Raw genomic sequence first — 20838 nt, 5'->3', positions numbered from 1 at the left:
AAATACAGTTTCCATGTCTGTAAATACGTACTTCAAGACAGCGTTTGTGTAAAAGTAACCAAGAAGCAAGCACTACTTATGGGATTTGCCTTTCTTTAGCAAAACCAGTTTCAAAAATGGAAATAATTGGATGGGTTTAATTGGCATGCCTGTAATTTAATGGTGAAGCATAATTGTCAAAATCAAACACACTTTTACCTTTGTCTTAGATCTTTTTATTTCGCACGGCTCAAGTTTTGAGCTCCAAACCATTATCCATCGTTACGCTATTTCATGCCTTCTTGTCACTGATCTCTATACTACTCGCATGTAATACTCTGATTTTGGAGTTTGTTCACCATGTTGAAATTAGACAAATATTTTACTATTTCTCTCCTGGTTTTGTAACTGCAGATGGTACCAGGAAATTACTGTTCCAAAAGTATTTCGTGCACCTTGTACCTTTACTGTGAATACCCTGCTGAAAATTGGTAAGCCAGAAAACACATTATCTATCACTTTGTATACGTATCTCTGTTGTTAAAACAGGCTAAATGTAGCCCCAAGAAGAGTAGATAATCTTCCTGAAAACTCAAAATTTAATGTCTTACTGGCTCCATTTGCAGCATGTATCTCATTAACAATAAGTGACAACACAAATGTTGACAGGCAATGGATCACTTCACATATCAAACATACAAACATATATTTCGCTTTAAGTTGAGTTGAGTAGCGGATGCTCTTGCACATATTAATGTCACTTTCTGCTTAAAGAGAACTTGTATAGCTCATTCGTAATTTTGGCAATCAGTACTGGCACGTTTGAACAAACGATATCAAATGTAGTTTTGTCCGTATTTTTCAGTTGTGGACGTGGCTGTATTCAACGAACAGAAAGCATAAATAATAACGTTTGCAGTGCGCAATTTTCGTGTTTTATTAAGTCACGCGATGTATGTCGGATGCCGTACGATGATCATCAGGTGCGTTCGTTTTAAAAAATCAGTTACTTCTGCTCTTAAGTGAGGTTATACGAAATGTACGCTCCGAAGGATCCACGAAGAACATTTTTAATGATTTAATGTCAGCAAACGTGGATTTATCCAATCTGGAGCTGCACGTCACGTCACTCAATGCGCTCATTTGTTTGTACGTTTCAAAACATGCTCAAACAAGTGTGTGCCTTGAGTGAAGTGATGCGCAATTGCAGAATGTACGAGGGCTATTCGGGAATTAAGGAACGATAGGTCGCGATATGGAAACCACAGTGAAAATCAAAACTCTTTTATTTGCAACAGTTAGCTACAACTTACAGCTACTTATCTCCATAGTCGCCGATCCGACTTAGACGTTTGTCGTAGAGTTGTACCAACTTTCCAATACCCTCGTTATAGAAGGCAGCCGCCAGTGCTTTCCACCAATTCTCTACGCTGGCCTACAGCTCGTTGTCTGTGCCAAAATGTTGTCTTCATTGCCAGCGGTTCATGTGCGCAGTGATGAAACTCAGAGGGAGACTGTATTGTGTGTAATCAAACACTGAAAACGATGCAGGAGCATCTTCATTGCCCCTGCAGAATCCGGCTGAGAATTGTCTTGGAGAAGAAAACGCACCTCAGTTACGTAATGTTGGCTGCCTAGCTTCAGGCGAAATTTCTCACCAGGCTCTCGTAGTTGGCGGGAGACACTATTGTTATAGGTATCTTTATGTACTCCCTGTGTGCTCAGAACTAAAAAGAACGACATAATGCGATCGACGGGCATACTAGAGACACTGCCCAACACACCTGTGCAAAACTTCATCGGATTTTCACTGTGGTTTCCATCTCGTGACCGATCGTTCCTTACTTTCAGAATAACCTTCGTATAAATCAGTGTCTCCTGACATTAGAGCGTTACAAATGTTCTTCATGGATCTTACAGAGCATACATTTCGCAACATCTCCCTGAACAGCAAAAATAAATAAATTCTGAAAACGAATTACACCAAACGTGCAAGCTCCAAATACATGTGTGATATAATAACAACCGAAAATTTGTGACTACTGATGTCAACTTTGTTGACGAAGCGTCTTCTTGTTTACGACGCTTGATTTTACGCACTAAACGCATTTACAGGTTTGGGTAATGTAGTAGCAATTTCATCAATTGCTGTTGCATCTCCTGCTATTCGGATAATGGAATGTATGAGTAAAACAAATATGAAATAAAGGAGAACCTATTTTCTGATCAGTCTATCAATGTCCGGATCACGCCTGAGTTTGAAATGATTCTGTCTTTGTTTTTCTTTCACTAATTCTGAAACGGTACATTTTGGTTCAAATGGCTCTGAGCACTATGGGACTTAACTTCTGAGGTCATCAGCCTCATAGAACTTAGAACTACTTAAAACTAACTAACCTAAGGACATCACACACATCCATGCCCGAGGCAGGATTCGAACCTGCGACTGTAGCGCCTAGAACCGCTCGGCCACACCGGCCGGCCGATACGTTTTGTTCTTCGCCGTAAAACTGGAACATCCGATGCAATAGGCTTGCTTATTTGCATAATCTGAAAGAATTTTCCTTTGCTTTCTAGCGGCACTTCCTGGCCGAGATATTGTACTTACGCAAAAAACGAAAAAGATCTACGGTCGGTATGCCCAGACAACTGCACTTGGACATCCATGTGATAAGAGACCACTACTTCTGGTGGACTACAAAGCATATAATTCACCAGCATCAAAGAAGCTAAGTGAGATCTGACGGTAAACATCAAAGAAGTTTAATGCATATAGGTGCCAGTGATGCTGAAATATCTAACGTAGATTAGGGGCTAAATCTGTAGTTTATCTTTGTATATATCCGCACCATATTTACTGTGGAGTGCTATTAAATCCACAATCGGTTATTACGGTTTTGCAGAGATTCTGACAGTATTCAACGACGGCGTTGCGGTACAACGTATGAAACTCCTTCACTGGGTGGCTTAAGGATGGGATCAGTGGGCGGGGGGGGGGGGGGGGATGGGGTGGAGGCAATAGAGCCAGATAGAAAAAGAGCAAGAGAGAGAGAGAGGGGGGGGAGGGAGAGAGAGAGATCAATCAGGATATCCTTTAATTTCTTTGAAGTATATGTTTCCTCTTTCCTTAATGCCAGATTTCGACATCAATGGAATATCTATATTTTCCGAATAACGATGCGCAAAATTGGGGTCCGCTTTCAGGAGTTTCCAGGATATAAACTATTTCTTCAGTCTGATGCAGACAGATCTTCCCGGCCTTCTCACACAACATGAGCCACGCTTATTACACGTAAACTTAGTCATTCCACTTTTAGTCATAGAGGACTGCATGTATTTGTAGTTGAACAGATTCTAGTTCAAAATGTTCAAATGAGTGTGAAATCTTATGAGGCTTCACTGCTAAGATCATCAGTCCCTAAGCTTACACACCACTTAACCTAAATTATCATAAGGACAAACACACACACCCATGCCCGAGGGAGGACTCGAACCTCCGCCGGGACCAACCGCACAGTCCATGACTGCAGCGCCTGAGACCGCTCGGTGAATCTCGCGCGGCCAGATTCTGGTCTACTGTCTCCGTGGTGCAGTGAGTCACTAAACAACATTATTACACGTAACAATATCAGACATTACACCACAAATGTCTCGTATCATCACTTTACTTATTCGTTGTACACTCTAATATCTCGATGTGTACAGAATTACCATAACATTACTTTAGTAGTATTAAATTCTTCCATCCATAGTGCACGACAATACATTATTTACATTTACAGAAAGTTGTAACACCAGAAAATGAACTTGGAAGCAGAAATCTAGGTCATGCGAAATAAAAAGTTCTGAAATGTCGTCAAAAGCGTGTTTTCTTGAAAGTTAGTTTCTTTTTTTCGAATGCATACTGGCGTTAAGTATTTACAATAATGATGTCAAGTTCTCTTGCGTACGAAGAACGAAGGCCAAGATGGCAGCTCGAGCCGCTGCGCCCTCTCTTAGGATAAGGTGCTGAGTAGAGGAAGTCATTGTGCCGCTCTCACGCATGCGGACAATGGTACTCTCCATCAGCGAGATTTAATCACCGTCTCATTTATCCGCAAAATCGCGTCCATCACCGCTTCGTTTCTATCTGTGCGGAACATGCGTGCGATTTAAGAGCACCGATCGCGCTTAAAGCAAATGTAGAGGGTAATAAATGGTACACGAAATTGTGGTTATTGCGGCTCATTGTAAATTTCGATGAGCGCATAACAGCCAAAAGAATTGGAGAAAATTTCCCCTTTATGCATAACGTAATTCATTTATTTTTAATTTCATTGAAGTGTAACGTCTTTCTTCAGAATCTTTCAACTGTATCGATAATGATCAGATTAATAGATGCTACAACATTTACATGACACGTTTCAGGAATTTAATCCCAGTTCCCTGTGCCGTCGCCAGCCGCGGTGGCCGAGCGGTTCTAGGCGCTTCAGTCCAGAACCGCGCGACTGTTACGGTCGCAGGTTCGAATCCTGCCTCGGGCATGGATGTATGTGATTCCTTAGGTTAGTTAGGTTTAAGAAGTTCTAAGTTCTAGGTGACTGATGACCACAGATGTTAAGTCCCATAGTGCTCAGAGTCATTTGAACCTGTGCCGTCGGAATTTTCATAAGTACTGTGTGTTGTTCTGCTTCTCTTACTTGAAGGCGCCTCCTTCATTGCCCAGACATTTAAGCTGCCCAGACATTCACGCACACGCAAACCTTTAACTTACATTATTTGCCTTACGTAAAATCACTACAAGGTACAAAACTGAAATTATAATTTGTTTTTGTTACCTCCTTACATTTTTAAGCATTTTATGTATTATCGTAAGTATTTTTAATTATTTTGTGTCAGATAACTTTCATTTTCTTGTGCTTTTGTTCCGCATCGACAAAGGTTCGGCATGATTATTTACGGATTCGGCATGGTTAATTTTCAGCGGTGACCGGACGCCCTTCCTGTCGCCACTCCCCCCCCCCCCCCTCCCAACCCCCTCCTCCGCCGCGACCGAAAATGTGCACCCCCAGCTATCTGCGTATCATGTGAAAGCTAGCGAAAATTTTCGAACTGTTTATGAATCGTGTAACTGAGGCAGGAATTGGGTACCAGCCCAATAATCACCTAGTCGGATGTGGGAAGCCGTCTAAAAATCACATGCTAGTTGACCTGCGTACCGACTCTCGGTGTTAATCCGTCGCGCCGCTTCCCTTCCGAGGCCGGCGCACATCCCCGACCCGCAAGCGGCACTTTAACACGTTCTGCTTTTCTGTCTCCGATAACACTATTAGTATCTTATAAAGTAGTGTAAAATTCAAAATACTTTAAACAACTGCAAAAAGACAATTGGTTTCAGGTGCTATGGTTGTAAGACGTGTATATTTCTATTGTCTATTGTCAAATCACAATTTATGAAAGACGTGTATATTTTATTAATAGGATTAAGTAGGAATAATTAATATTTGTCATGTTGGAAATAATTGTGGTAGCAGGAATTGTCTGCACCATAAAGCATTGTTGGCGGTAGAGACCGCACTTTAGCGTTCGTAGGAAGTCAGTAGTAAGCGAGGTGTAAAGCGAGTTGGTAGCAGGTCTGAAGCGAGAGGTTGAGAGGGGTAGTGTGCCTGCCAGCCACCAGCTATGATTTACAAGAGATTATAAACGGATGTACAGAGACATCAACTAACTATTATCATAAGAGGAACTAATATTATTGAATTATTTTCTTTGCGAAACTCAAGACTACTGAAGGTACGTTTGCGCAATGCTAGTTGTAAGATTATTGTAAAAAGTAAGTCCCATTTGAACGTTTGTAAAATCATTTCATTACCAACAGTAAATATTTGAAGCGTTTTCAGAATATAATTAATTTTTGCCAGCAATGTTGCATTACTGATTATAATCCATCCCAAAAACCATCAACATAAAACTTTGCAAAAATTTTATTGCTGTCAAGAAAAAGTGTAACTATGAATAACGTAACTTCAGTCAAATTAATTCAAGAAAAACGTCAGCTTTGCTAATAAAGAATAACGTCAGCTTTGGTAATAAATACAGCCACTTATTATGACAGCTCACCAGCTGTTAATAGAGTATAGTAAACCAGAGTAAGTATATTCATGTCGCAGTTCGATGTAGCAGTCAGATGGCGATCCAGTAACAGTAAAAAAAAGGTGAGGAACAGTTTTGGGTTATTGCAGATAACGACTGAGGGCCACGATGACGACACATTCTATGTTTCGTCGAAATAATCAGAAAATCACTTTTAATAAGCAGCAATTAAATTTGTATGCGAAGGTTGTAAAAGAGAATAAATTTCAAATGGAAGATTTCATTTATTATTAATAAGCAAGAGATAGAAATCCTAAGGGAAAGTTACATAGGTAATTGTAAAAGGGAAGTATAGAGGAGACAGGAAGGTTTCATGGTGTTTTTGCCGTTGTTCTAGACATACTATAAAAACTTATTTTTTTCACTATTGCTGTTTTCACTGTGGCACGCGTATGCTGATACTTCCTTTATTTTGGTTCATTGCCGGCCAATTTGGCCGAGCGGTTCTAGGCGCTTCAGTCTGGAACCGCGCGACCGCTACGGTCGCAGGTTCGAATCCTGCCTCGGACATGGATGTGTGTGATGTCCTTAGGTTAGTTAGGTTTAAGTAGTTCTAAGTTCTAGGGGACTGATGACCTCAGAAGTTAAGTCCCATAGTGCTCAGAGCCATTTGAGCCTTTTTTTTTGGTTCATTACGAAGCCACAAAACTGACCGCAGAAACTTAGTGATTTCGTTGTGAAATAATATCAGAACATTAGCATGTATGTGTCAGAGTTAAAAGAACTGTAGCAAACAAAATGAATTTCTATAGCACGTCTAGTAAAAGATTATTTATAAAGAAGACGACGACTCCAGAAGCCAAACATTTATTTTGTTGCAGGTAACAAGCTGTTTAAAGTATGTTACGTATGACATTACCAGTACAAAATAACAGATAGTGTTAGCTGAGGTCGAACGATGGTAAAAAAATACTGAAAATGGCACATAAGGTACTGAAACATGAGTGGGAAGAAGAAAAATAAATAATGAACTGTATAAGGCGTAAATGTCCTCGATTTTTTCCGTGCAAACACAGAATTTAAGAAAAAGATTAACCAATCAACACTGGGCGTGGCGGACATGCTGGGATGCACCAACGAATTTCGTTTTTCTCCACTTAGCACGGTGAATAGCGACTGCTGTACTTTACTTTTTTTTAGTGTTATTAACTCTGGAAGGCTGACAGTGGTGTTTCTAATTCTGTGCTGGAACATGTGTCCTGGGGGAGGCGCACTTGTGGAGGGCTCTTGGAATCTTGCGAGGGGAGAGTGTACAGTGCAAGGGCGAGAGAGTCAACTGGCGCACTTCCATGCTCGCCTTAACGCTGCGTGCGTCGAGTAGCTTACGCTACGCCTGCTTGCACACGCGACAATGGAGAAAAAACGTCTGGTTTTTGCTGTAGCAGAGTAACACATCTCACAAGCTGAGAAATGAAGAAGTCTTGATAATGGCACCATTATGCAAGACAGTTTCTAAATACTGAAACCATTTTAAAAGTCACTGTAGGCTCTCAGTTTTATTTTGCAAAGTGTCTTCATTGCACCATGTACATTTTTGACATTAATGGGTAGAAATGGAAATATACAAGATGAATCACCTAAAAGTGCACCGCAAATATTGCAGAATGGAAGAAGCTATTGACGTGCGGTTTTCACAGAATGGATTGGTAGTCAGGAGCTCGTATTGGTAGCCAATGAACAGATAATAGTAATACTTAGAAAGTGTATTTTTCGTGCAAACATATACTTTTTTAAATGAGACAATGCCAATTGACACTAACAGTCTAAAAGTGGGGTAAATTAGAATGTCAATGGTGTTTATTGCAGGATTCTAGTGCGAGTCATTTACGACATATCGTATTTTGATAAGTTCCTACCATCTTGTACAATACCTGTGGTCATACACACTAAAGAACAACGAGTGCATACACTAGTTATGGGGATTCTGACCAGTAACGGCCGTCCGCCGTCCGGGGTGGCCGAGCGGTTCTAGGCGCTACAATCTGAAACCGCGCGACCTCACGGTCGCAGGTTCGAATCCTGCCTCGGGCATGGATGTGTGTGATGTCCTTAGGTTAGTTAGGTTTAAGTAGTTCTAGGTTCTAGGGGACTGATGACCTCAGAAGTTAAGTCCCATAGTGCTCAGAGCTATTTGAACCATTTGACCAGCAACGAGACAACTGACCATCACAGGTTGTGTTCAAAATGACCATCGGCAGGGGAAATACACGCTTCCAGGCTGGTATGTAAAGACTGTTGCACGCGTGCTAGCATTTCAACGGAAATGTCCGAGCAGACTGCAGTAATACGTCGTTGCGTATCATCGTGTGTAGTTGATAGGTCCTTGGATACAGCATCTTTCAGCTTTCCCCTTAGAAAAAAGGCTACAGGCGTCAGATCCGGGGAACGGGCTGGTAAGGTACACGTCCTGTGCGTCCAGTGCAACGATTGGAAATGACCCTTGAAGACATGTTGCAGTACTTCATGCACTAAGGGCTGGACGGGCATCATGTTGGCACCACAGGCTCCTCCTTGTCTGGAGAGTCTTCTAACGTCCATGGAAGACGAACTGCTAGGAAAAACGGGCATAGGAGCTGATGGTTTACTATCCCACACCGCACGTTTACACTCCATGGGCGCTGACGTTCCTCCTGACGAAGGCAACGAGGATTTTCAACAGACCAACAGTCCATGTTTCGGCGTTTAACCAGGCCATGATTGGAAAATGTGGCTTCATTGCTAAACAAGATACATGATACATTCAGAGTACCCTGTCTCGATGCTCGCGTGCAGACAGTAATTGAGAAGGGAATCAAACGACATTGTAAGTTACCCCTCATGTTATTCAGTAAATGCACTGAGCAGGCAGTAAAGGAAGATAAGGAAGTTAAAATCCAGAAGAAAAAAAGAATTTTTAGAGTTTATGATGGCATTTCATTTCTCTCGGAGACGGCAAAGAAGTTGGAATATCAGCAGAAGGAACTTATCAGTAAATTGGAAATTTGTGGGAAGGTCTTATGGGACCAAACTGCTGAAGCTATCGGTCCATAAGCTTACGCACTACTTAATCTAACATAAACTAACTTACACTAAGGACAACACACACACCCATGCCCGAGGGAGGACTCGAACTTCCGACGGCGGGAGCCGCACGGACCGTGATAGGCGCCCCAGACCGTGCGGCTACCCCGAGCGGCGTACTTGTTAGTGACTTGAAAATAGGTTATAAGATACACACAAATAAATCTAAAACGAGAGAAATGCAATGTAATTTAAGTAACTCATATGATGCACGTAGGATGAAATTAGGAACTGGAACTCTAAAAGTAGTAGATGAGTTTTGCTGTTTGGGCAGCAGAAGTAAAGACAATATAAAACATATTGACTGGTAAAAGCAAGAAAACTTCTCTGAAAAAGAGAAATAGAATAGTACATATAAATTTAAGTGTTGGGAAGTCTTTCCCGAAATTATCTGTCTTGAGTATCACCTCATTTGTCAGTGAAAAACGTACGATATATAGTACCGGATACGAAGAGAACACAAGCTTTTGAAATGTCGTGCAGAGGAATGGTAAACACTAGGTAAGTAGATAGAGAAACTAATCAGGAGGTAGATATTAGAATTGGGTAGAAAAGAGCTTTATGGTACAAATTGATTAAAAGATGTGATAAAATGATAGGACACATACTAGGATATGAAGGAATAATTAATTTAGTTAGGGAGTGAAGTAGTGGGAGGAGGATCATATGAGGATAAAAACTGTAGAGGGAGATCAAGGGTTGAATACAGTAAGTAGGGTGCAATAAATATTCAGATGCTGTAAATCCTCCCCCTATCTACTTTTCTGAATATTCAACCACGAACACACTCAAATACTCCTCCTTATCACTGTCTTCATTAGCGTCGTACTTAATCACGTTTTCTACGTGTTCCCTTCCTTAGGAAATTTGTCCGCGCTTCTGGACCGCAGCCTGATCGTCATTTCTCCCCATTAACCACTGAGTGGCTCACTCCAATGTGCGCAGTCTACCTGCGATTCCCCGTCATTTCAGAAGCTTCTAGCACGTCAGCGATGTTGCAGTCACAGAAAATGAACTGATCGATCTTTAGTAAGAGTATAAAATGGTACCGTTACAAGATGAAAAGCCTTGCAGAAGAAAGACTAGCTTGGAGAGTGCCATAAAACAGTAACAGTCGAGCTTTCTTCAGTGCTACCAGGGCAGTGTGTGGTCCATGAACTCAAGGCCTCAATCTTAAGTCCCGTAAGATCTATATATGGTTTCGTGACGTTTCCATGACGTGACTCTGCCAACTACAAACGGAAGTACCATATGCCTTATTAGTGTGACAGTTAGAAGATGACAGAGTAAGTCGTTGAAAGTTTAAGTATACCGAGAAGCATTAATCCAACACTAAGAAGAGTTTTCGGCTCCAGAATTGGTATGTGTATCCACCAGAGAACATGCAACAAATAAGTTTCTGAGGCCCAAACAGACATCTCACTCGTTAGCGAGAAATACTCTAAGGCAATGCTGTAAAGTTTTAAGCAGCTAAGAATGAGATAATCATAAAGTGTTGGAACGTGTCGTGCTCAGTAAAATAAACTGTAACTGAGTGGTAACAGAAATATATGTCCTCGGTGAAAAATCGAACTACACGATGTGCCGGCAGGACGTCAGAAGATGAAGGACACAAAAGGACGGAATTGCAGATTCCAGCAGGCGTTATCCGCCATCGGCGGGAGGTGACGGCGACAGCGGCTGCCTTTGTGAGACCGTCCCTCGTTGACAGCCCGCAGATAACGCCACATATGCCCTCACCTCTGATCGCAGCCACGATTCTTGTCATTCAAGTCCGATGCTGACATTAACAGCACAGCCTGCAGTAGGAGATAAACAACTTCAAACCGTGTAGTAGATGGCCCTTATCAAGTATTCCAACTCGCTAAACTTAACTTCTTTCTTTGTTCACACATGACGGCCTTCCAAGCGTGGATGCAGGCCAACAGACAGATATAAATTTCTTAATGGAAGTAATTCTCCTGCGTAGGCTGTACTTGTATTTCGAACAAAACACTTTTTTTTTTATAATGGCCATCATCCGCAGTAGGTAGCTGTTAAATACGAGTGAACTTAAAAAAGTAATACATTTCGTTCCCCGCTAACACTACTGAGCGATAAGAGTGGCACATTGCCAGAAGAGAGTACGTGTTCTGTGATTCCTGCAGGCACAGTTCTGGTGCGGTACGGATAACAGGTGCACCATTAAGTGTGAATATAATAGCGCGGCAACAGGAAACGTAGGCAACAGGAAACGTACTCCAAAGTTGAACTACGTGGGACAGTACGATTCTTGTGGGCAAAACGTCTAAGTTGCACACAGATCCACCGGGAAATTCTGGCGGTGAATGGAGCAAATGCAGTGCCGCATCCAACCGTAGTCAAATGGGACCAACGATTTGGCCGAGGCCGCACAGACGTGGTTGATGTTGATCGGGTAGTAAGGCCATCGACATCGGCCAAAGACGAAAAAGCCTAGGTAACTGAGGAACTGATTTGCAACAGTCGCAGATTTTTCGACGGTGAGAATGTTTGCACAACGGTTCTCGAATGAGTACGTCATCAAGGAGCGGATTTCTATGGTTGAGGAGTTTAACAGTTGCCAGAACGTTGCGATCGTCGTTTGCAACGACCGACCGTTGTTTACGACGACTTGGTAACTACGTTTAAAAATAATGCCACGTATCTGTGTCACTTTAAAGTGTACTGCAGCATTCAATAAAAGTTACTTGGCCTCCCATAATAATGTTTAACTTATTTTTCAAAGTCCCGTCGTATATATCATTATTTGTTTTTTTCCGTCTTAAGTGTACTGCAGTATAAGAGCGTTCTACATCAGATGCGTTTTGCTTTTATTTACAAAGCATCATCAGTGGCTGTTGGTATTTAATGCTCTTTTTTACATGCCCTGAAGTGGAAAGGCTTGACGCTCGTTTTAGCAAATACTGATGATAAAACTTAATTGGCCTGTAACCTTTCGCGATTTTTCGGCTTTTAGGAACCCACTTTTGTTTCCGCTACATTTGATTTTTTTGCACTTCACTTTCGTAAATATTCACAAAAGTTGTCTTCATTGAAATTTTACTATAGTACCATCAGTTTTGCATCCAGCAAAATCACAAAGGATGAAAGTGCAACCAAGCTTTCTTGACTTCAGCCTCTTCTAACAAAGTGGAAAAAACGTTCCTGCTTCAGAACACGTAAAAAAGAATATTTGAAACCAAAGACAACTGATGATGTTTCTTAAACAAAATCAAAACGTGTCTGATACATAACATTCTTAACCTCCAGTATGCTTAAGACAGAGAAAACAAATAACAACTGAGTTTATTTCATTATTAAGCAGTTAGCTAATTCACCCACTGGGCATTATCAACTTTCATCATGATAAACATAGTTATGCCAGCAGCATACCGGTGAGGCAACATGTGATAGCATCCCTAATAAGACTGTCGCACAGCTATAACAGGTACGGGCGCAACTATCACGGGTATTAAGCCTGTATGCAAAATTTAAAAAAGAGGGCAGCCCTTATACAGGCTTTGTCACCGTACCAGAATACATAGCACACAGCAAGTCGTGGTCAACGTTTTCAAATTAAATACTATGCATATCAAAGAAATTAGCAGGTACACTTTATCCTCTTCCCGCCCCACCCACCTGTTTTTTTTTTTTTAAAGAAAAAGAACTTTGACCGCGCCATACGGGGTAGTTGCACCCGTACCTACTATAGTTGTACGTAACTCTTATTATAGACGATATCACATGCCTTTTTTTTTTCTTCACGCAATGTATAGATTATAGCCTGCTGCAAGCATAACAGTTTATATTGTGATGAAATTTGATAATGCCCAAGAAAGCGAAATTAGCTAATTGCTAAATAACGAAACAAACTGTTCATTTCTGAATAAAAGAACAGCCTGCGCAGGAAAAAGACTTCCATTAAGAAATTTACATCGGCTATGTACCCATAAAAAGAACTATTGAAGTTAATTTTCTGTTCCTAGATTTCGGGGAAGTGTTGGACGCTATACCATACTGTAAAGGTGTAAAGTGTTAACAAAGGTTCAAGAATACTGAATACGTTTTCAAATAAATGACAGGCTTAAAAGACTTTTTGAATAACAGAACCCAATTTGTTGTCCTGGACGACGAGTGTTCATCAGAGAGAAAGGCAACGTCAGGGGTGCGCTGAAAAAATGTGATAGGACAACTCCTGTTCTTTCTCCAGGTAAACGATCATTCGGATACGGTGGGCAGCAACCTGAACCCGTTTGCTGATGGCGCTGTTGCGTACAGGGAACAGCCCTCCTTGATTGAGTGTAGGAGATTCAGGATGGTGTAAATTTGGGTAAATGTAAGTTAGTATGGATGGGTAAGAGAAACATTCCAGAAATGTTCGAATACACTTGTAATGGCATGCTATTAAAATAAAATTAAACGATGTAACGATTAGAAGAAGCTTGGTAACGAGATATTTGGGGTTTTCCTAGATGAACGTCTTAACTTTGCACAATGTATAGAGGAGGCATGCAGGAAAGGCACAAATGTGATGCACAAAATGATAAACATCGCAAATAGGCAAATTCCACTTCTCTGGAGACGAGTCAGAACATATAACCAGTCTATATTAGCACCAGTCATATGATATAGTGCGAGCATTTGGGATCACAACTTGCAGTTTGTGAAGCCAGTTTCATTAGTCAGAAGAGTTCAACGATGCGTGCTACTAAGATCAATGAGCGCCAACTGCACGATCCCGAACGATACACTGTTAGTGATTCAAGGCATACACCAATTGGACTTGGAAACCAGGAAAGGGGGAGCTCTTTACTGGTTAAAGAAGGGCAGTCAAATAAAATTACGAAGGGTACTTGAAACTGTGACCAATACAAAAACGTCAATATATGATTGCATATTATAACTGTGGCAAGAATGAGACACATTAGGCGTAGGCAGGAGAACATATGAATGTCTCCCTAACCTTTAGGACAGACTGTAAACAAGATTTCTTCATCCGCCGAGGGGACTGGTACATTACGTGCCTGATGATGACCCGTATACTACGTATCTATCCTAAATCAGAAGACAGATGAATTATAGCTGCGCCTGCAGCAGTGTGAGCACACCAGAACATACATTGTGGGACTGCGCGCTCTATGTAGATGCGGCTTGTGATGGCTGTCGGGCTTGAAGGGTGTTGGCACTTAGAAGGGAGTCAGCCTGGCGCATCTTGGAAGATACTTCAGCCGCAGTAGCCAGGAAGGCCAAGGAACACTTCACGAGGCATTCAACCACACATTAGCATGTTGCCATCCCTACTAGACAACATACTCTGCAGATGGAAAGAAGAATGATATAGTTTCTCAAGAATTTACATTGTGTTGGTCCAAATGGTGATGGAAGTGCGGATTCGAAGACGCAACAGTGAATAGTTGAATTGCTTGTTATAGTGGAATGCTGCTGACGTGTTGCCCGATGCCCAAGGAATCCAGTAGACAATGGCTGTTACTCAGGGTAAGGGCAGATCCAGTAGCGGAAACAGCCATCTGCAGTTTAGATACACACTAATAATGAACATAAACAAAAGAGAATCTGTAGAACCAGAAGTAGTATTAGTAGTTGGGAAATTGCTTAAGAGGTTTATAGTAGTCTCGTAGTGATAAACTGTTATTGTAGTACCAGAATTTTTATCGTAATTTTTATAAGTACCACTTCAGTACCTGTAATACTGTCGGCACAAACTAACCTGACAAAATATACAGCATATTAGGGGTATAAGGGTAGATGTTTTTCTAGATGACTGAGGACAGTGCACTGAACAACATTACGTCACTATGTACTTCATTTGCAGACTAATAATATTACAGCCATTAAGATTAGTATTTTTTTAGGTTGGTTACAGCCTCCAAGTACTTGTGGCAAGAGTAAGCGATTAATGTTTATTTTCCTCTGCAAAACAGGTCAGGTGTTGAAGTGTGGACGTGTGGACGCAAAATGTTTAGTCTATAGTGACAGGTGTAATACACTTAATGGTGCAGTTACGATCCTGTATAAAATATCAGGTACTAAATTACACTGATGAGGCAAAAGATTACGACCACTTGCTTAATAGCTTGTCTGTTCATCTTTGGAACGAAATACATCACTGATTTGGCGTATCAGGGATCCGACAGCTTGTTGGTAGGTTTGTGAAGATATGTGGCACTGGACGTCTACGCAGAGGTCATGTAATTCGCTTAAATAACGGGCCGCTGATTTGAGTACGGGCGATGGCACCCGAAAGCGACACAGATGGGTTCCATAGAATTTACATCAGGCGAATTTGGTCGCCGAGACGTCAATGTGAGTTCATATTATCCTCCTCAAACCGCTGTAGCACTGTTTTGGCTCCGAGACACGGGTAGTTATACTGCTGAAAGGTGACATGGCCGTCGGCGAAGACATCAAACATGAAGGGATGCAGGTGGTTCGCATCTGCCAGCGTGTATTCGATTACTAGCACAGGACCCATGCAAGCGTAGGAGAATGTCTCCCATAGCTTAACTTTGCTCCCACTACCCTGCGTCCGTGGCACGCTGCACGTTTCCAGCCGCTGTTCATGTCGATGACGGCGTTTGTGGAGACGACCACCGACCTAGTGTATCAGAAATGTGATTTACCCGAAGAGCCGACACGTTTACATTGATAGACAGTCGAATCCCTATGGGTCGGTTCCCACTGCTATCGTAATTGACAATGTCGTTGGGTCAACATGTGAACACGTAGAGGTGGTCTGCTTCGGAGCTCCATGTTCAACAGTGTACGATGAACAGTGTGCTCCGAAACACTTATGCTTACACTAGGATTGTGCTCTTTCGGTAGAGATGCCACAAATCACTATCTACTTTCCATCAAGAGCAGACAAGTCTCCGAACCCCACGTTCTGTGAAGAGTCGTGGACCTCCAACCATTTAGCGCCAAGTCGTAGTTTCACTGCCCTCCTACCTCTTTCCGCAGATGCTCACGAGAGTAGCACGTGAACATTCGACCAGCTTCGCCGTTTTAGAGATGTTTACAGGCTTTCCGTAATAATAATCTGCCCTTTGTCAAAGTTGCTTATCTCAATGTATTTTGCCATTTGCAGGCCATATCTTCGCTAGGGTTATCCCCCATCAGTGTCTGCTCCGCTTACATCCAGCGTCGCGGTGTGCAGTGGTCACAATGTTTTGGCTTATCAGTATATGTGACATGTTTGCGAGAATACTGTTAGTCGCATAGAAAAACCAACTAACACATTGAAGTGGAAAGTGGGTAAATGTTAAGGTACCACTGATCACAATATCTTTATTTATAGCCCTACTACCCGAAACTTGAGTTGTATGGTTTATATTATCCTCCCAGATAATAGGCTGTAATTGTGAAGAATAAATAAACATGAAATCGAACGAGCACACAAGGTTCACTGTAGGAAAGGCAGATGGCCGACTACGATTTATAGGAGGAGTTCTAGCCTCCGGCGTGTGGAGTTGTAGCAAGAGGCGCCGCTGTGTTACCTGCAGGAGGTGCGAACCCAGCTCCTTGATGCAGGACTCACGCGGATTCGCCGGCGGCGGCGCCGCTCCCCACGCGTCGCCCAGACCTGCAAAAACAACAGCACGTACATTCCTCTGGGCCCTACACATCACTTCAAATTTTATCAGTCGCAGAGTGCTGCGTATTGCGAAAAACAGGGTGATTCAACTAAGCCGTAGACTTTTTTTCGGAGCCGTTTATACATTGTAATTCTGTTTTCATCTACATAAATCGTGTGAAAGTCCTCACTAGGCGGCCTATAGTTTCTTTTCATAGATATATTAATTAAAGAGATGTCGGTATCATCTTCACTTATACAAACTGAATTATACACTGCCTGACAAAAAAGCGTAGCACCCAGAGGACATAGTCGGATTTCATTGCAGCTTCGTACGCGTACACAGCTTCAGTGGGTATGTAAATGGTAATTCTCTGTGACGCGTAGGCCGGCCGGGGTGGCCGAGCGGTTCTAGGCGCTACAGTCTGGAACCACGTGACCGATACGGTCCCAGGTTCGAATCCTGCCCTGGGCATGGATGTGTGTGATGTCCTTAGGTTAGTTAGGTTTAAGTAGTTGTAAGTTCTAGGGGACTGATGACCTCAGAAGTTAAGTCCCATAGTGCTCAGAGCCATTTGTGACGGGTAGCACGGCCAACAGAGTGCGTTTATTTTGTTTGCATTTGCCAGAGCTGGTAGGGTATACTCGTATTAGTGGTGCGATCTGCGTCAAACATTGCCTGATCACTGTGAAGGATACGGAGATTCCGCGTACTCGCGTGAGATAGCGTTACCAGAGATCGAAAGGGGCTTCACTGTGAGTCTCCAATTTGTTGGTTGGTCGAATCATCCAGTAATCAGATTTTTAGGATGAGAGAACTCTTGATGGGACAACGGTACGTCACGAAAGTCCTGCCCCTTATGTGTTTCCTCCCATGTGACAGTGTCGTGGTGCCATTTTTCCATAGGACAATGCTTGTCCACACATTACATTTGTCTGTATGTTTGCATGATACTGAGGCACACCCGATGGAAGAAGTGTGGGACTAACACGGAAGTAACTCCGTCTCAGTGCCAGTATGCAGGATTTCAAACACCAGTTACAACAGTTGTGGGGCAGCTTGCCTCAGGAGAGGATACAACCGCTGAATGGCAACCATCCCGATCAAATCAGTTCACGCATCCAAGCCAGGCCATAGGAGGTCCAACCTCATACTGATAAGTGAATCCAAACTGCCTAGTTCTTCGTAAATTTGGCTTGAGTTTGCAATTACTAAATAACATTACATCCCCTCTCAATCCGTAAAGTTTCGTTAGTGTCCTCCTCCTCTTCTGGGTGCTTCACTTTCTTTTCTCAGACGCTTTTCTGCTGCTAGTATCGTAGTTCCAAAAGAGACCATCTGAACGCCGTTTCACTCTTAAAAACACGATTACAGTACTTATAACTAGGGTTTTATCTGTTTTTAATATGAAACCGAGTGCTACCTTTTGCGGAAGTTCGTGATTTCATACCCAAACAAGGAAATATGCCACGTCAGATACGGAGGAAACAGTGTTTCACACCGTCGCGATACCAGTAAAAAAGGGACAAAGAGATAATGTAGCCATCATTCTATCTTTGGCGTTCACGAGTGTTGAGTACCGGCTAGTTTGAAAAAATAAATGTCTTTCACAAACCAAGAGAAACTACAATGGCGGAAAATAATGCAACACCCTCCAGGACAAGTTCGTTTGTATTGACAAATGATGTGACAGGAAGTTCATTATTTTGCTCATTTTGGTTAGGGAAGGACGCAGCTGTTTTCGAAAATTACATTGTAGGAAATACATTTTTTTTAAATGATTTTATTGTACCATTACTTGCAAAGAAGTCAACGGTACCATTTAACGATGGGCTCAGGCCCGAAGCTAGCAATGGTGCAATAAAATAATTTCCAAAAATTTGTGGCTGGCTGTAATATTTCCCACAGTGTACTTTACAGGTATTTCATTCTTATAGGAGCATACGATAAAAAATTCACACCAAATGAAACGCACATGTCATAGTAAAAAATGACCAAACGGTCGCAACAATACATAACGTACTCCCCTCTGGCGGCAACGTTGGCATGTATTTTCGAATGCAAAATATCGCAACGGTGCCGAATGGCATTCTGCGATAGATTGTCCCAAGCATCTTGCACCTTTTATTTCAATTCCGTAATGGTTCTTGCAGGCTCTGGAGAACGAGTAAGTTCCCACTTCACCATGTCTCACACGTGTTCTATTAGTGCGACAGCTGTTGATCTCGCTGGTTAGTGGAGTTGTTGTACACAATGAAGAGGACAATGCGTCGCAGTAGCCGTACATAGACCTGAACTGTCTAGCTGAAAAAGCACATCACCTTCCTGTCGAAGAAATGGTAGTAGAGCGAAGATAACAACCTGCAAAGTGTAGCTGGCAGTGGTTATTTTATCCTACAGAAACACCAAATGTGACCGCCAGTTGTAACTGATATCCGTCCCATACCATGAAGTCTAAATTGGGACCAGTGTGTCGTGGCGAATGTACTCCAGAGAAGGCCGCTCACCATGTCTACGCCGTACACGCATTCCTCCGTCACTCGCATACAGACAAACCCTACTCTGATCGTTGAAGACAATAGAGTGCCATCCCACTCTCTAGTCTACCCTTTCACGAAACCAGAGTAACCGTGCTTGGCGGTACCGTGGTGTTAGTGGCAGCCGGGATAGCAGACGGTTTCCAGTGGTTCTTGGTGCCACATCAGGTGCAACATGCGTCCAGATTTCTTCCCTGGATGATGTTCTGTCAGTCACTGCAGCTCTCACAATCCGCTTATACCGCATTGTTTGCGGAGTAGTGATTTAAAGACACAAAGCTGCTGATTAGATGTGGATTTACTATGAATACGGAATTGCGCCCAGCACGTTGTTGGTCATACATTTAAATTTACCTATTTCCGGCCATATCAAAAATTTTCCCAGCGAGATTTGCACACACTGAAGTTCTGCATGAAGACGGTCTGCTCCCCAAGGACAAATATACTTGTGAGAATGAGAGCGCTAAAAGGAGAAAGGATTCGACACATTTCATTTCTCAGTCTACTGGTAGAGATACGTGTGAAATTGGACGGTAATTTCATTTAGCCATCGAGTTACTATCGATCGCGTAGTGCAGGTACAATGAAACCTTTCAACAATTAGAGTGGATTCACCGGAAGTGGTTTTTTCCAACTCTACACAGGCAACAGTTACTGGAATGGAAGATGAAGCTCACTTTTATGAGGCTTTCTCGTCTGAAGCATTCACCGTCAATGGCATTAGTTGTTTGCAACTGACCACAAGTGTAACACGTTTGCCACCATTACAGGATCGAAAGAAAAAGTAACACGCTACGTAGGAAGAGGAATTAGGCGGTGCGTGGTCCGAATGCTGCGCGGGGAATTATGTAGCATCGCTCTTTTAGCGCTCGCGCCACACGTGGGTAAATACCATTTGTAAATTCCAGCTGCCCCCCCCCCCCCCCCCACAAAAAACGCACAGCATTTACAAGCAACGTTTACGGCACAAAACAATAAAAATGAACCTTTCCGTTGCAGGACAACAAAATCTGAAGCACTTGTAACCTCCGACACTACATTAATACACGGATTTGAAGTTCGCAATAGAACATATTAATAATTTTCCATGCGATATGTATTCTGAAATTTATTTTACAAACGAACTTAGCATGTATTTTGTAGAGGGCTTCGTAAAAAATGGTTAAAATGGCTCTGAGCACTATGGGACTCAACTGCTGAGGTCATTAGTCCCCTAGAACTTAGAACTAGTTAAACCTAACTAACCTAAGGACATCACAAACATCCATGCCCGAGGCAGGATTCGAACCTGCGACCGTAGCGGTCTTGCGGTTCCAGACTGTAGCGCCTTTAACCGCACGGCCACTTCGGCCGGCGAGGGCTTCGTAAAGTATTAAGTGTTCTCAAATTCCTAGTTTAAGTCGAAATTCGATTCAGCGTACCACGTTGTTCTGTTAGTCAGGAAACAGGAAGCACTTAACATGTTGGAGCAAAACATTAATATTGAAAGCAAAAATACCAGCAGTTGAACATTGTCATTTTCCGCAAGTTCTCTTGTT

At 42.4% G+C, this 20838-nt stretch overlaps 1 protein-coding gene across 1 annotated transcript in view; it reads right to left on the bottom strand.

Annotated features, from left to right (window-relative positions):
* Positions 1–20838, bottom strand: part of LOC126471011 (single-minded homolog 2) — a 136438-nt gene that overhangs the window by 77155 nt on the left and 38445 nt on the right. Inside the window, exon 2 of the mRNA XM_050099070.1 lies at positions 16686–16771. Coding sequence (XP_049955027.1) covers positions 16686–16771 — 86 coding nt within the window. The remainder of the gene's footprint in view (positions 1–16685; positions 16772–20838) is intronic.

This window comes from Schistocerca serialis, chromosome 3, assembly GCF_023864345.2.
Source record: "Schistocerca serialis cubense isolate TAMUIC-IGC-003099 chromosome 3, iqSchSeri2.2, whole genome shotgun sequence".
Classification (NCBI taxonomy): domain Eukaryota; kingdom Metazoa; phylum Arthropoda; class Insecta; order Orthoptera; family Acrididae; genus Schistocerca; species Schistocerca serialis.
This window is presented reverse-complemented; position numbering and strand designations above follow the sequence as displayed.